At 47.6% G+C, this 18092-nt stretch overlaps 1 protein-coding gene across 1 annotated transcript in view; it reads left to right on the forward strand.

Moving 5' to 3' along the window:
* Positions 1-18092, forward strand: part of LOC139747960 (potassium voltage-gated channel protein eag-like) — a 266033-nt gene that overhangs the window by 144720 nt on the left and 103221 nt on the right. The window contains exon 3 of the mRNA XM_071660468.1: positions 8229-8329. Within this exon, the coding sequence (XP_071516569.1) occupies positions 8229-8329 (101 nt within the window). The remainder of the gene's footprint in view (positions 1-8228; positions 8330-18092) is intronic.

The raw sequence follows: 18092 nt of genomic DNA on the forward strand, positions 1-18092 counted from the left end.
ATGTAAATTTCAACACTGTGAAGAAATGTGTATGTAAATTTAAATGGTGTTGGAGAATATGTATATAAGAATTTCAGCACTGTAAAAAGATGCGTATGCAGATGTAAATGGTGCTGGAGAATATCTATATATAAATCTGAGCACTATTAAAAAATGTGTATGTAAATTTGAATCGTAAGAGAATATGTATATAAATTCTTACGCCATGGGAGAAACTATATACATATCTAAATCGAAGGAAGATGTGTATGTAAATTTGATTCGTAAGAGAATATGTATATAAATTCTTACGCCATGGGAGAAACTATATACATATCTAAATCGTAGGAAGATGTGTATGTAAATTTCCAACTCTGTTGTACACGGATGGTGGAGGGGAAACCAATTTATAATCACGTCAGTTTTCGAAGTTTTTTTTTAAACGCTGACGACTCAAATAATTTCCCTTAAGTCAGAACTTTGGAAAATTGTGATGCTCAGAGATTTATAGACCCCCATATATCACCAGAATTATAGGGGAAAAAAAGATAGGAAAAATAACAGTTCCTAAGAGAATTTTTTTTAAACGTCTTGATTCAGTTTAATTCGCGTTTAAATTTCAGGAAATTTAAATTTCCCAACAGAAAACGGAGATTTTGTCAACATGGCTGAATACTTGGGAAATTTATTTCTTATATCATTCATAGTTTCTGCTGTGGCCGTAGATGGCGTGTTGTGGTATGGTAAACTTAAGTTTTAATCCCATGAGCACGACGGTACGACCCTTGAGCACGACGGTACGACCCTTGAGCACGACGGTACGACCATGAAGCCAAATACATGCAGTAAAAAATTACTGATTTTACATTCAATTTAAAATTCGAAAATTTATACATAGAAATCGGAAATTTATACAAAAAAATTCTTTGTAAAACATTAATTGACATACATATTTTTTGTATCAATAATTACATTAGAAGTAACAAATCAGAATATTTAGCATAAGCGTTTAAAAAAGCATATAAATACATGAAAAAAGAAATAGGGTGACTGCGTTAATTTGCTGGGAAAACGAGCCTACATTTTTCCCCGACTATCAACACGGTTAGACTCGTTGCTGGGGTAAATTTGTTGTCCCTTACTGTTTCCAGGAAATAAAAATTACCTCAATTTTTTTTTAAAAAAGGAGTTCCAGTTTTTCTTCTGCCTTATACCAAAGATATTGCTCATTCTCATGATAGTTATAATTATATAAATTAGTTATATAGTTATACTTTATTTAGAAGTTAGTTATAACGCTGTGTATAGACCAGGGGAAAGAGAGACAGCATTAGGAATCAGTGGGAAAAAATTTCTGTTTATTTTTTATTCCCGTCTAAAGGACAGATTATGCGACGGGGGTACCAGGATTTAAACGCTCAGGGTCTGTCCTTTTTTTTTTTTAAATGAGTTTTACCCGTCTAAAACTGGACAGACGGGAATAAATGATTAGGTCGGTCAAATATCGTCTCATTGCTTCTGTCTACTGAATCTGAGTAGACGGGTTGTGTGTGGATAAAGGAAAGGCCCCAAGCCCCGATAGACAGATCAAGGGAAGGCCTTATGCCCTGATAGATAGACTAAGTTAAGGGCCTGTGCCCTGATAGATAGACTACGTTAAGGGCTTATGGCCTGATAGATAGACTAAGTTAAAGACCTGTGCCCTGATAGATACACTAACTTCAGGGCCTTTGCCCTGATAGATAGACTAAGTTAAAGACCTGTGCTCTGATAGATAGACTAAGTTAAAGACCTGTGCTCTGATAGATAGACTAAGTTAAGGGCCTGTGCCCTGATAGATAGACCAAGTTAAGGACCTGTGCCCTGATAGATAAATCAGTAAAAGGCGCCAAACCCTGAAATTCACATGAAGGGGAAGGCTCCAGGCCATGAAATATAGATCAGGGGTGGGGCCCTGAAGCCATGTGTATCTCTCTCTCTCTCTCTCTCTCTCTCTCTCTCTCTCTCTCTCTCTCTCTCTCTCTCTCTCTCTCTCTCTCTCTCTCTTCACTAGGTCCCTGAAAGCTTACCCTTAACTACTTTGTATATTAGGTACACCCTGAGGGAAATGGGGGAGGGGGATGATGGAATGGGTAGGAAAGGGTAGAGAAGGGGGAGGTAAGGGGCGGCGATGGAATGGGTAGGAAATGGGGATGGATTGAAGCGTTCTTAATATGGGTTTAATAAGGGTGTACGGAGCTCACTTTCCTTCGCGCAGAGGCTGACACCTTCCCTTCCTTGGCCCGGGTTAACTGCCGACCACAGTTACTCACAATCTCACACACTTAACCCTTGTGAGGACTCGTGACTCACAACTCGCTCAGACTCATTCATTCCGAGGCTTTCCTTGCGGTGAGCGCCACGCGCCGGCTCTGCCTCATGGCCGAAATACCATCGTAAGTCGAGGACGTACTGTATATAGACACACACACACACACACACACACACACACACACACGTGAACACACGTACACACAGACACACACACAGACACACACACACACACACACACACACACACGTACACACACACACACACACACACACACACACACACACACACACACGTACACACACACACACACACACACACACACACGTACACAGACACACACACACACACACACACACACACACACACACGTACACAGACACACACACACACACACACACACACACACACACACACACACACACACACACACACACACACACACACACACACATACACACACGTACACAGACACACACACACACACACACACACGTACACAGACACACACACACACACACACACACACACATACACACACGTACACAGACACACACACACACACACACACACACACACACACACACACACACACACGTACACACACACACACACACACACACACACGTACACAGACACACACACACACACACACACACACACATACACACACGTACACAGACACACACACACACACACACACACACACACATACACACACACACACACACACACACGTACACACGTCAGGCGTAAAGTAATGGAGAGAAGATATTGATTATAATGCGGGAGGGAGTAGCGCCCCCCCTCCCCCCCCCATCATATCCTCCCCCCCCCCCTGAACTCCAGATGACTCCCCACACTGCGGTAGTGGGCTGGCTCTCTCTCTCTCTCTCTCTCTCTCTCTCTCTCTCTCTCTCTCTCCACCTCACCTCAGTCACTTCCCCTCACCCCAGCTCTTTTCTGTCATCTCCCCCAGTTCTTTCACGTAATCCTCCTGGCCCTCATACATTCTCCTCAGCCCATATATAACCTCCCCAGCCCTGGCACATACTCCCCTCACTCCCCTCACACACTCCCCAGTCCCCTCACAAACTCCCCACTCCCATCACACACTCCCCACTCCCCTCACACACTCACCACTCCCCTCACACACTCACCACTCCCCTCACACACTCACCACTCCGCACTCCCCAGTCCCCTCACACACTCACCACTCCGCACTCCCCAGTCCCCTCACACACTCACCACTCCCCTCACACTCCCCAGTCCCCTCATACACTCCCCACTCCCCTCACACACACCACTCCGCACTCCCCACTCCCCTCACACACTCCCCACTCCCCTCACACACACCACTCCGCACTCCCCACTCCCCTCACACATTCCCCAGCCCCTCCCAGAGGGCTGCTTGGCGTCCTCGCTCCGCCCCCCCCCCCGGTTTATGGGGTCTCTTGATTTCCGGGGGCTACCCTAACCCCCTCACCCCTCCCCCCCTCCACGGAGAGGGTATGTTGCGCTATTATCATCAGCTTCGTGACCTTGGCGGTGGTCTGGTGACACACATTCGCACTACAACCCCATCCCCAACCCCACCCCAACCCTCCCCACCGCCATCGTGGTGGGGAGGAGGGAGAGAAGGTGAGGGGAGGGGTTGAAGCAGCGTCAGGCACAGGGGAGAACAATGGCTTCGTCCGCCCACCCACCTCCAGTCTTCAGGAACCACCACGATTTAAACTTCGACACCAGGGTTCGCTATCCCCAGCCAAACCTCAAACACTTATATACCTATGTATATAACGTCACAATCCTTATTAAGATACTCCACGTGCCCTGTACTACGAATTTCAAAGGGAAATAATGCAAATGTGTGAACTCTGCGGAGTGATCCGCTATTCCTGAAAAGTTGACGGGAGGGGGTGGGTGTAGAGCTGCAGTGTTGCCAACGGAGATGGTCATAAAAAGATAATGTTATGGAGGACGTTTGCATGTATGTCTCATATATGGCGGCTATTACTCCGGTTTTCTGCATTTTCCGCCAAGACTTGAGTCCGTTTTTTATTTCAGTTATGTATGATGATGTAGTTAGGACGCGTCGGATAATTAGTTATTAGATTATTAAGAGAGGTGGAAGCTGTGTGGATTTAAAGATGGGTTATACAGTTTTCTGTGGCTGGTTAAAAAAGTTCTCTGTGGTTCTCTGTGCCACAGTGTGCCACAGTGTGCCACAGTGTGCCACAGAGAACTACAGTAGGAAAATTATTTTATTCTTGTGAATTAAAAAGAATTTGTGTGTGTGTGTGTGTGTGTTTAATATGCCAAACGTATGCTCTTTGGCTCGAAATTGCAGCAGATAACATTCTCTTTAGAGAGGAAATCTGTATTAGAGCGCAATTGACTTTTTTTTAAAGGATAAACTACGTATATATATTTTATATATATCAAGGGAAGATCCAGACCCCTGATTAAACCCCTGATATAAAACATCAGGGAAGGTTTTTATGTTTTAAAATAGCTATTATTAGATAACTCAATTTTGAAAACATCCAATTTCTCAAAATTTATAATGATGATAGTAATATTAATAATTTTAAAAAGTCTTTAGATCTATGATCTTTCGTCAATGTGGCAACAACGGGCCAAGCCGGCGACGAGCGCCTCCGAAACACGCCTCATTGACTCCGACTTAGGAATAGCCTCAACTCCATTCTTTGCTTAACCTTTCGTCGGAATGCAATTAATTTGTTGGCGTGTTCGGCGAATCGTGTGAACGTCCTCGGTAAAAGTTTTCCGGGTGGTTTGCCGCGCACTTTAAAAGAATGAAGTCGTTAGGTCGTGGGAAAGGAATTAGGAAGCGGGACAGGGAGGGGCGTCCAGACTATATACAGATACGATAATTCCTGCAAAACTCGTGTGTGTGTGTGAATTATTATTCCTTTTTTGTGCCTTTCTGATAAGGGAATTGTCGTTTAGATTTAATTTCTTGCATGTATAAAATCTTAATGTTCATTTAAGTAATGTTAACAGAGAATCAGATATTGAATTGTACTCTTAAAAATACGGGAAAATATTTTATTCAAGACTGATTGTACCTTCCGAGGGCATGCCAGATGTTCGATACGTTAGCCGAAAACCAGACATTCCTTATGAATCAGTTATTAGGTTAACAAACTCGTATTTAATATGGTAGATTCACTTGACCTTTTACCATTTCAATCGTGCGTCATTTTTTATGTTATCATATCTTTTAATTAAGATTTTTATAAAGAAAAAATTTAAATTTCCTGATTTTTTTTTCAATTTTTTCTCAGTTCCAATCTATTGTGACATTTTTAAACGCAAGTATGTGAGCACGACGGTACGACCCTTGAGCACGACGGTACGATCCTTGAGCACGACGGTACGACCCTTGAGCACGACGGTACGATCCTTGAGCACGACGGTACGACCCTTGAGCACGACGGTACGATCCTTGAGCACGACGGTACGATCCTTGAACACGACGGTACGACCCTTGAGCACGACGGTACGACCCTTGTGCACGACGGTACGACCCTTGAGCACGACGGTACGACCCTTGAACACGACGGTACGACCCTTGAGCACGACGGTACGACTCTTGAGCACGACGGTACGACCCATTGTGCACGACGGTACGACCCTTGTGCACGACGGTACGACCCTTGTGCACGACGGTACGACCCTTGAGCACGACGGTACGACCCTTGAACACGACGGTACGACCCATTGTGCACGACGGTACGACCCTTGTGCACGACGGTACGACCCTTGAACACGACGGTACGACCCTTGTGCACGACGGTACGACCCATTGTGCACGACGGTACGACCCATTGTGCACGACGGTACGACCCTTGTGCACGACGGTACGACCCTTGTGCACGACGGTACGACCCTTGAACACGACGGTACGACCCTTGAGCACGACGGTACGACCCATTGTGCACGACGGTACGACCCTTGTGCACGACGGTACGACCCTTGTGCACGACGGTACGACCCTTGAACACGACGGTACGACCCATTGTGCACGACGGTACGACCCTTGTGCACGACGGTACGACCCTTGAACACGACGTGTACTCCCCAGGTACACGTTTAACCTCCCCCCACACCCAAACCCCCACACACCCCACACCCCCACACCCCCACACACCCCACACCCACACCCCCGCACACACCCCACACCCACACCCCCGCACACACCCCACACCCACACCCACACCCACACCCCCACACACACCCCCACACACCCCACACCCACACCCCCGCACACACCCCACACCCACACCCCCACACACACCACACCCACACCCACACACACCCCACACCCCCACACCCCCCCACACACACCACCTGTAGCGGAGCCCACAAGCTCTCTGGACTGTTCTTGGCTTGTGGTATTCCAGTCTCGGTTCGAATCCCACGGAACACACACACACACACACACACACACACACACACACACACACACAGTAATGTATATATTTTCAATTCGTGTATCAGTAACTGCAAGCTACAGTAATTATGTATTTACCCAAAAAAAGAAAGAAAATATTGAGAATGAATTGGTTTCTCTGCCTGAGTGTAATTACTGGAGACAACGTGTCTTCATAAATGAGTTAGATGTTGTTGAATGATAATTAAGTATTGTCATTATCAGAAGAATCTCTCTCTCTCTCTCTCTCTCTCTCTCTCTCTCTCTCTCTCTCTCTCTCTCTCTCTCTCTCTCTCTCTCGACCCACCCACACTCCTCCGTCTGTTTCCCTTTCCCAACACACACACACACACACACACACACACACACACACACACACACACACACACACACACTGCATCTCCACCCGACAGTAGGCGCGTATGCAAATGAGGGAGGAAGGTGCGCACAGGGCGTTGGAGAGAGAGAGAGAGAGAGAGAGAGAGAGGGTCATTGGGAACCCAAGACACGAGTCGCAACTTTGATAAGGTCTCTTATCTCATATACAGAGGTTCGCTTATCAGTTAAGGCAGTTACGGGTCGACCGGGGTTATCTCGCTGTGGGGGGAGGGGGGGGAGGGGGGTTATCATATCATCCGTGTTATCTTGCCCAGGTGTCGGTTGAAGATAGATAGATAGATAGATAGATACGTAGGGAGAGGTGTGTGTGTGTGTGTGTGAGAGAGAGAGAGAGAGAGAGAGAGAGAGAGAGAGAGAGAGAGAGAGAGAGAGAGAGAGAGAGAGAGAGAGACTCTGTTTACCCCTCACACACACATACACACACACATACTCAGCTAATCATCTAACATCACATCACCTCTGGTTTTGGTGTATGTAATAACATATCATTTCACATTGGAAATGGAAAATGGATGTGTAAAGCCGGAATATTCTACAGTGGTATGAAATGGAATGGAAAAGGTCTGGGTTCGAATCTTTGCTATATATATACAAATAGTGGCCTCATTTGGCCATATCCACCCTGACATTTGTGTATGATGCACCTAAACTACTGCTAACACTAAGGCAGGTATGTATTAATGTATTTATATATATATACATATTGTGGTATATACATAAGAATATGTATAGTTATGTTGTGCAGTGTAGGACTTGGAGATATAAGACTGATTGGTATGAATGTGTTTAGGGTGTATACTAGTGTGTGTGTGTGTGTGTGTGTGTGTCTGTCTGTCTTTGTGTGTGTGTATGTGTGTGTGTGTGTGTGTGTGTGTGTTCTATGTATTATTTCTATATATTTCATATGAGTAAATGTTTTTTGACCGATTAAGAGAGAGAGAGAGAGAGAGAGAGAGAGAGAGAGAGAGAGAGAGAGAGAGAGAGAGAGAGAGAGAGAGAGAGAGGGAGAAAGAGAAAACGAGAACGAATGTTTGTCAGTTGAAGTAATGACCCACATTTCATTTTCTTCTTCCCTCGGCAGCGGACTCAAGTTTCCTACTGGCCAACGCGCAGATTGTCGACTACCCAATCGTCTACTGTAACGAATCTTTCTGTAAGATCGCCGGATACAACAGAGCTGAGGTCAGTCTTGCCCCCTTATACACACACACTTATATACCTGTATTGCCCCTTGTACACACGTACACACACACACACACACACACACACACACACACACACACACACTTGTATTGCCCCTTATATACCCACACATATATATACCTGTGTTGCCCCTTGTACACACACATATATACCTATATTGCCCTTTGTACGCACTTATATACCTATATTGGCCTATGTACACATATATATACGTCTACACTCAATGCTGGTACATGGGTATATCTATCCTCTGTAATATATCTGTTATAATGAGTATATCCTTTTAGTATATCTCATATATTACCTGCCTTTTGAAATATATTAGTTCTCCCTTGTATACGTCTTTATATATACTATATTTTTCTTATATTTTCCATCTTATAGTGATGTTTTTGTATATCGTATATCCTTATGTCTTACTGTGAATATATTTCCATATCTCTACTTCTAACGTGTACATGTATGTACTGGCTGTGGATCAAGAACACTGATATGTACATAGAACACTAGAGAACAGTCTTAGAACACAAGGGAATGGTCATAGAACACAGGAGAATGGTCATAGAACACAGGAGAATGGACATAGAACACAGGAGAATGGACATAGAACACTGGAGAACGGTCATAGAACACAGAAGAACAGTTATAGAACACAAGGGAATGGTCATAGAACACAGGAGATCTGTCATAGAACACAATAGAACGGTCATAGAACACAGGAGAACGGTCGTAAAACACAGGGGAATGGCCATGTAGAATACAAACAGTTATTTACAGTTGTTTGAAACTTTGTTGAGTGGATAGGGGGGGAGGACCCCCTCCTCCCTAGGGTAGAACACCTTTTTCCAAAGTTCAAAGTTCATTTCCCAGACGATATCGGACAGAACTTTTATCATGGAACATTTTTATTTTTTTTTTCTTGGGAGTTTAAAACTTGATTCTCTCGGTCTCCAAGCTTCTCCCCACACGTGAGGTACACTGGGGTGTGGGCTGTATACCTGAGTGTACAACAGGTATATACCTGGGTGTACGGGGTGTGTATACCTGGGTGTACAGGTTGTGTGTGTGTATACCTGAGTGTACATTGTGTATACCTGGGTGTACAGGGTGTGTATACCTGGGTGTACAGGTTGTGTGTGTGTATACCTGGGTGTACATTGTGTATACCTGGGTGTACAGGGTGTGTATACCTGGGTGTACAGGTTGTGTGTGTGTATACCTGGGTGTACATTGTGTATACCTGGGTGTACAGGTTGTGTGTGTGTATACCTGGGTGTACATTGTGTATACCTGGGTGTACAGGGTGTGTGTATACCTGGGTGTACATGGTGTATACCTGGGTGTACATGGTGTATACCTGGGTGTACAGGGTGTGTGTATACCTGGGTGTACATGGTGTATACTTGGGTGTACAGGGTGTGTATATATACCTGGGTGTACATGGTGTATACTTGGGTGTACAGGGTGTGTGTATACCTGGGTGTACATGGTGTATACTTGGGTGTACAGGGTGTGTGTATACCTGGGTGTACATGGTGTATACTTGGGTGTACAGGGTGTGTGTGTGTATACCTGGGTGTACATGGTGTATACCTGGGTGTACAGGGTGTGTGTATACCTAGGTGTACATGGTGTATACCTGGGTGTACAGGGTGTGTGTGTGTATACCTGGGTGTACATGGTGTATACCTGGGTGTACAGCAGGTGTCTCACAGGCTTTCTCCTCTGTGTGTACATGCTACAGACACCTGTCTTCGGGGGGGGGGGGGTTAACAAACACCTGTCTTCACGGGGGAGATTTACGAACACCTGTTCCATGGGGATTACAGACACCTGTTCCATGGGGATTACAGACACCTGTTCCATGGGGATTACAGACACCTGTTCCATGGGGATTACAGACACCTGTTTCATGGGGATTTACGAACACCTGTTTCATGGGGATTACAGACACCTGTTTCATGGGGATTTACGAACACCTGTTTCATGGGGATTACAGACACCTGTTCCATGGGGATTACAGACACCTGTTTCATGGGGATTTACGAACACCTGTTCCATGGGGATTACAGACACCTGTTTCATGGGGATTTACGAACACCTGTTTCATGGGGATTTACGAACACCTGTTTCATGTGGATTACACCTGGCTTCACAGAGATGATAAACACCTGTGTTGATCTGCGAAGTCCTCGAATATTTTGAGATGATTTTCCTATGTCTGTCTGTCTGTCTGTCTGTCTGTCTGTCTATGTTGTGTGGTCAGTCATGCTGTGTTGTATGAGGTCATGCATTGGTCGGGTCATTCCTCCACTTGACCTATGACCTCATGGTACCTGTGTCGGGCGTATATCAAAAGCGCGGATTCGAGAAAGTGACCGCGTTCGAAACTCAGCCTTAAAGTAGTATCAAATGCGCGGCAAGGTTAATCCGTTCACTCGCTGTGTCATTGAGAGTGATTCGTTGTGTCATAATGCTTCACACTGGTCACCGAGACCACAGCGAGTCTCTGTCTCGATGGTTTCGTGTTCACAGTGCTGAAGGCTCAGTCTGAACCTGACACTCAGTCCTGTGTTCTCATAACTTTCAGCCTAACCTAACCTAACCTGGCCTGACCTGACCTGACCTGACCTGACCTGGCCTGACCTAACCTAACCTGACCTAACCTGACCTGACCTGGCCTGACCTGACCTGACCTAACCTAACCTAACCTAACCTAACCTAACCTGACCTGACCTGGCCTGACCTAACCTAACCTAACCTAACCTGACCTGGCCTGACCTGACCTGGCCTGACCTGACCTGGCCTGACCTGACCTGACCTAACCTAACCTAACCTAACCTGACCTGGCCTGACCTGACCTGGCCTGACCTGACCTAACCTAACCTAACCTAACCTAACCTGACCTGGCCTGACCTGACCTGGCCTGACCTGACCTAACCTAACCTAACCTAACCTAACCTGACCTGGCCTGACCTGACCTGGCCTGACCTGACCTGACCTAACCTAACCTAACCTAACCTAACCTGACCTGGCCTGACCTGACCTGGCCTGACCTGACCTAACCTAACCTAACCTGACCTGGCCTGACCTGACCTGGCCTGACCTGACCTAACCTAACCTAACCTAACCTAACCTGACCTGGCCTGACCTGACCTGACCTGACCTGACCTAACCTAACCTAACCTGACCTGGCCTGACCTGACCTGGCCTGACCTGACCTAACCTAACCTAACCTAACCTAACCTGACCTGGCCTGACCTGACCTGGCCTGGCCTGACCTAACCTAACCTAACCTAACCTAACCTGACCTGGCCTGACCTGACCTAACCTAACCTAACCTAACCTAACCTAACCTGACCTGGCCTGACCTGACCTAACCTAACCTAACCTAACCTAACCTGACCTGACCTGGCCTGACCTGACCTAACCTAACCTAACCTAACCTAACCTGACCTGACCTGACCTGGCCTGACCTGACCTAACCTAACCTAACCTAACCTGACCTGGCCTGACCTGACCTGACCTGACCTGACCTAACCTAACCTAACCTAACCTAACCTGACCTGGCCTGACCTGACCTGGCCTGACCTAACCTAACCTAACGTAACCTAACCTAACCTGACCTGGCCTGACCTGACCTGGCCTGACCTGACCTAACCTAACCTAACCTAACCTAACTTAACCTAACCTGACCTGGCCTGACCTGACCTGGCCTGACCTGACCTAACATAACCTAACCTAACCTAACCTAACCTGACCTGGCCTGACCTGACCTGGCCTGACCTGACCTAACCTAACCTAACCTAACCTAACCTAACTAACCTGACCTGGCCTGACCTGACCTAACCTAACCTAACCTAACCTAACCTGACCTGGCCTGACCTGACCTGGCCTGACCTGACCTAACCTAACCTAACCTAACCTAACCTAACCTGACCTGGCCTGACCTGACCTGGCCTGACCTGACCTAACCTAACCTAACCTAACCTGACCTGGCCTGACCTTGACCTGGCCTGACCTGACCTAACCTAACCTAACCTAACCTAACCTAACCTGGACCTGGCCTGACTGACCTGGCCTGACCTGACCTAACCTAACCTAACCTAACCTGACCTCTGACCCTGGCCTGACCTAACCTAACCTACCTACCTAACCTAACCTAACCTGACCTGGCCTGACCTGACCTGGCCTGACCACTGACCTAACCTAACCTAACCTAACCTACCCTGACCTGGCCTGACCTGACTACCTAACCTACCTGACCTGACCTGGCCTGACCTACCTAACCTAACCTAACCTAACCTAACCTAACCTGACCCTGACCTGACCTGGCCTGACCTGACCTAACCTAACCTAACCTAACCTGACCTGGCCTGACCTGACCTGGCCTGACCTAACCTAACCTAACCTAACCTGACCTGGCCTGACCTGACCTGGCCTGACCTACCTAACTAACCTAACCTAACCTACCTGACTGGCCTGACCTGACCTGGCCTGACCTGACCTAACCTAACCTAACCTGACGCCTGACTGCCTGCGACCTGACCTAACCTAACCTAACCTAACCTAACCTAACCTACCTGACCTGGCCTGACTGACCTGGCTGACCTACCTAACTACCTACCTAACCTACCTGACCTGACTGGCCCCGACCTACTAACTAACCTAACCTAACTGACCTGGCCTGACCTGACTGGCCTGACCTACCTAACCTAACCTAACCTAACCTAACCTGACCTGGCCTGACCTGACCTGGCCTGACCTGACTACTACCTAACCTAACCTAACTGACCTGGCCTGACCTGACCTGGCCTGACCTGACCTAACCTAACTAACCTAACCTAACCTTGACCTGACTGCTGGCCTGACCTAACTAACCTAACCTAACCTACCTAACCTGACTGCCTGACCTGACCTGGCCTGACCTGACTACCTAACCTAACCTACCTAACACTGCCTGGCCTGACCTACCTAACCTAACCAACTAACCTACTGACCTGGCTGACTGACTGGCTGACCTGACCTACTACCTAACCTAACCTAACTGACCTGCCTGACTACCTGCTGCCTGACCTGACTACTAACCTAACTGACTGGCTGACTGACTGGCTGACTGCTACCTAACCTAATAACCTCTGCCTGTATGACCTGGCTGACGACAACCTAACTAACACTGCTGCCTGCCTGCCTGACCTGCTAACCTAACCTAACCACCACCTGACTGCCTGACCTACCTACTACCTAACTACCTAACCGCCTGACCTGACTGGCCTGACTACCTAACTAACAACGGCCTGACCTGACCTAACCTAACCTAACCTAACCTGAGACCTGACCTACACTGACCTGACCTGACCTGAACCTGACCTGCCTGACCTGACCTAACCTGAACCTTAACCTAACCTGACCTAACCTGACCTGGACCTGACCTGACCTGACTACCTGAACCTAACCCTAACCTAACCTAACCTAACCTACCCCTGACCTGAGCCTGGCCTGACCTGGGACCTGACCTGACCCTAACCTAAACCTAACCTGACCTGGCCTGACCTGACTCAGGCCTGGCTGACCTAACCTAACCTACCACCTAACCTAACCTTACCTGGCCTGACTACCTGGCCTGAAGCCTGACTACACCTAACCTAACCTGACTGGCCTGACACGACCTGGCATGACCTGACCTAACCTAACCTATCCTAACCTAACCTGACCTGCCTGACTAATAACCTAACCTTAACCTATCCTACCTGGATCCTGGCCCTGACCTGACCTGGCCACTGACATGACCTAACCTAACCTACCTACCTAACCAGACCTGGCTGACCTGACCTGACCTGACCTGGCCAGCCTGGACCTACACCTAACCTTAACTTACCTAACCTAACTGACCTGGCCTGACCTGACTGGCCTGAACTTACCTAACCTAACACTACCTAACCTGTCCTGGCCTGACCCTGACTGCCTGCCATGCCAACCTAACCTACCTAACCTAACCTAACCTGACCTGGCCTGACCTGACCTGGCCTGACCTGACCTAACCTAACCTAACCTAACCTGACCTGGCCTGACTGACCTGGCCTGACCTGACCTAACCTAACCTAACCTAACCTAACCTAACCTGACCTGGCCTGACCTGACCTGGCCTGACCTGACCTAACCTAACCTAACCTAACCTGACCTGGCCTGACCTGACCTGGCCTGACCTAACCTAACCTAACCTAACCTGACCTGGCCTGACCTGACCTGGCCTGACCTAACCTAACCTAACCTAACCTAACCTAACCTGACCTGGCCTGACCTAACCTAACCTAACCTAACCTAACCTGACCTGCCTGACCTGACCTAACCTAACCTAACCTAACCTAACCTGAACCTGGCCTGACCTGACCTAACCTAACCTAACCTAACCTGACCTAACCTGACCTGACTGCCTAACCTAACCTAACCTGACCTGACCTGACCTGACCTGGCCTGACCTCTGACCTAACCTAACCTAACCTAACCTGACCTGCCTGACCTGACCTGGCCTGACCTAACCTAACCTAACCTAACTATGCGGCTGACTGACCTGGCTGACCATACTACTCTACTGTACTACTTGACCTGACCACCTAACCTAACCTAACTAACTACTACTATGCCTGACCACCTAACCTAACAACTAACCTGACTGGCTGACTGACTGGCCTGACTGACTAACTAACTACAACCTAACCTGCGGCTGCCTGACTACTCTAACCTAACTACTACCTCACCTACGCTACTACCTAACCTAACCTAACTGCCTGGCTGACCGCCTGGCTGACCTAACCTAACAACCTACTCTGCTGGCCTGACACCTACCTACCTAACCTACTAACTACCTGACCTGGCCTACCTACCTAACCTAACTACCTACTGCTGACCTGACTATACCTAACTAACACCTAACTGACCTGGCCTGACTACTGCTCACCAACCTAATAACCTAACTATGACTGATCACCTACTAACTACTAACACCTGCCTGACTGTCTACTCTAACCTAACTGCTGCTGACGGCTACAACTAACTACCTACTGACCTGGTGACTATAACTAACTAACTACCTGCTGACCTGACCTACTAACCTAACTAACTAACTACTGCTGCTACTCCTCTGGCTGACAACTAACTAACCTAACTAACTGACCTGGCCTGACCTGACCTACTACTACCTGACCTGCTACCTCCTACCTACTAACTAACCAACCTGACCTGCCTGCCTGCCTACTAACCTAACTACCTAACCTAACTAACCTCCTGACCTGACCTGCCTGACTACCTAACCACTACCTAACCTACCTGGCCTGACCTGACTGGCCTGACCTGACTAACCTAACCTAACTAACCTGACCTGGCCTGCTGACTGCCTGACTGACCTAACTAACCTAACTACCTAACCTATGCTGACTGACTGGCTGACTGACTAACCTAACCTTACAACTACTAACTAACTACCTGACCTGGCCTGACCTGCCTAACTAACCTAACCTAACTACCTAACTGACCTGCTGGCCTGACCTCCTAACCATTCCTGACCTGACCTGGCCTGAACCTGACCTAACCTAACCTAACCTAACCTAACCTGACCTGGCCTGACCTGACCTGGCCTGGACCTGACCTAACCTAACCTAACCTAACCTAACTAACTGACCTTGGCCTGACCTGACCTAACCTAATCTAACCTAACCTAACCTAACCTGACCTGGCCTGACCTGACCTGGGCTGACCTGACCTAACCTAACCTAACCTAACCTAACCTAACCTGACCTGGCCTGACCTGACTGCCTGACCTGACCTAACCTAACCTAACCTAACCTAACCTGACCTGACCTGACCTGGCCTGACCTGACCTAACCTAACCTAACCTAACCTAACCTAACCTGACCTGGCCTGACCTGACCTGACCTGGCCTGACCTGAACCTAACCTACCACCTAACCTAACCTGACCTGGCCTGACCTGACCTGAACCTAACCTAACCTAACCTAACCTGACCTGGCCTGACCTGACCTGGCCTGACCTAACCTAACCTAACCTAACCTAACCTGACCTGGCCTGACCTGACCTGGCCTAACCTAACCTAACCTACTAAACCTATACTCTGAACTCTGACCTGACCTGACCTAACCTAACCTACCTAACCTACCTGACCTAACCAACCTGACCTGACCTACTGACTGCGACTGACCTGCCTGACCTAGACCTAACCTAACTAACCTAACCTAACCTGACCTACCTGACCTGACCTGACTACTAACCTACTGACCTGAACCTGACCTGACTAACCTAACCTAACCTAACTACTGACCTGACCTGACCTGACCTCCTGACCTGACCTACCTACCAACCAACCTACCTGACCGACCTACCTAGACCTAACAACCTAACCTAACCTACTAAACCTACCTGCCTGAACCTACCTAACCTGACCTGACCTAACCTAACTAACCTACCTAACCTAACCTGACCTGACCCTGACCTGATACTAACCTAACCTACCTACTGACTGACCTGCTGACCTAACCTAACCTACCACTACTGACCTGCCTGACCTGACCTGACCTGACCTAACCTAACCTAACCTAACCTGACCTGACCTGACCTGACCTAACCTAACCTAACCTGACCTGACCTGACCTAACCTAACCTAACCTAACCTAACCTAACCTGACCTGACCTAACCTAACCTGACCTGACCTAACCTAACCTGACCTGACCTGACCTGACCTAACCTAACCTAACCTGACCTGACCTGACCTGACCTGACCTAACCTGCCCTGACCTGACCTGACCTGACCTAACCTGACCTGACCTGACCTAACCTAACCTAACCTAACTTGACCTGACCTGACCTGACCTAACCTGACCTGACCTGACCTAACCTAACCTAACCTAACCTGACCTGACCTAACCTAACCTAACCTAACCTAACCTAACCTGACCTAACCTGACCTAACCTAACCTAACCTAACCTAACCTAACCTAACCTATCATCTGGCTAACGGAAGAGGTGAATGATCGTTAATGAACGTATAAACAATCGGACTTAGAGGTGAGTGATAAAACGCGCTTTTGACTGAATATTCTGCCGCGCTTTTGATAGCAATATATCAGCAACGTTTGCTGCGCTTTTGATATGCCAATCCGCGCTTTCGTAAAACGCCGCATGTGTCAGGCACCTGTTACACGGTTCAGTAATTCATTCGTTTCATTATATTCATGTATATTTATCTAGCTATATATTTTAATTTACCGGGTCATATATTTATGTATATATATATATATATATATATATATATATATATATATATATATATATATATATATATTTTTTTTTTTTTTTTTTTCTTTCAAACTATTCGCCATTTCCCGCGTTAGCGAGGTAGCGTTAAGAACAGAGGACTGGGCCTTTGAGGGAATACCCTCACCTGGCCCCCTATTCTTTTGTTATATATATCTTTGTTTATAGCTTGTGTGTTTGTCCAGTCAGGCAGGTATGTATGTGTTTGTCTGTATGTATTTGTTCGGCCCGTGTATTTGTTTGGCTGTGTGTTTGTTCGTCTGGTTATGTCTTTATTGGGACGATTTTTGCTTCGCGGATTCGCCCAGCCTCGCACCTGGTCGAGGGGAGGGGGGGGGGGGTCGACCAGTGTTGGGGGAAGGGGGGGGAGGGGGGGGGAGACGAGACCCCAGGCTGTGTGGGGTGGGTGGGGGTG

Source organism: Panulirus ornatus, chromosome 71, assembly GCF_036320965.1.
Source record: "Panulirus ornatus isolate Po-2019 chromosome 71, ASM3632096v1, whole genome shotgun sequence".
NCBI lineage: Eukaryota > Metazoa > Arthropoda > Malacostraca > Decapoda > Palinuridae > Panulirus > Panulirus ornatus.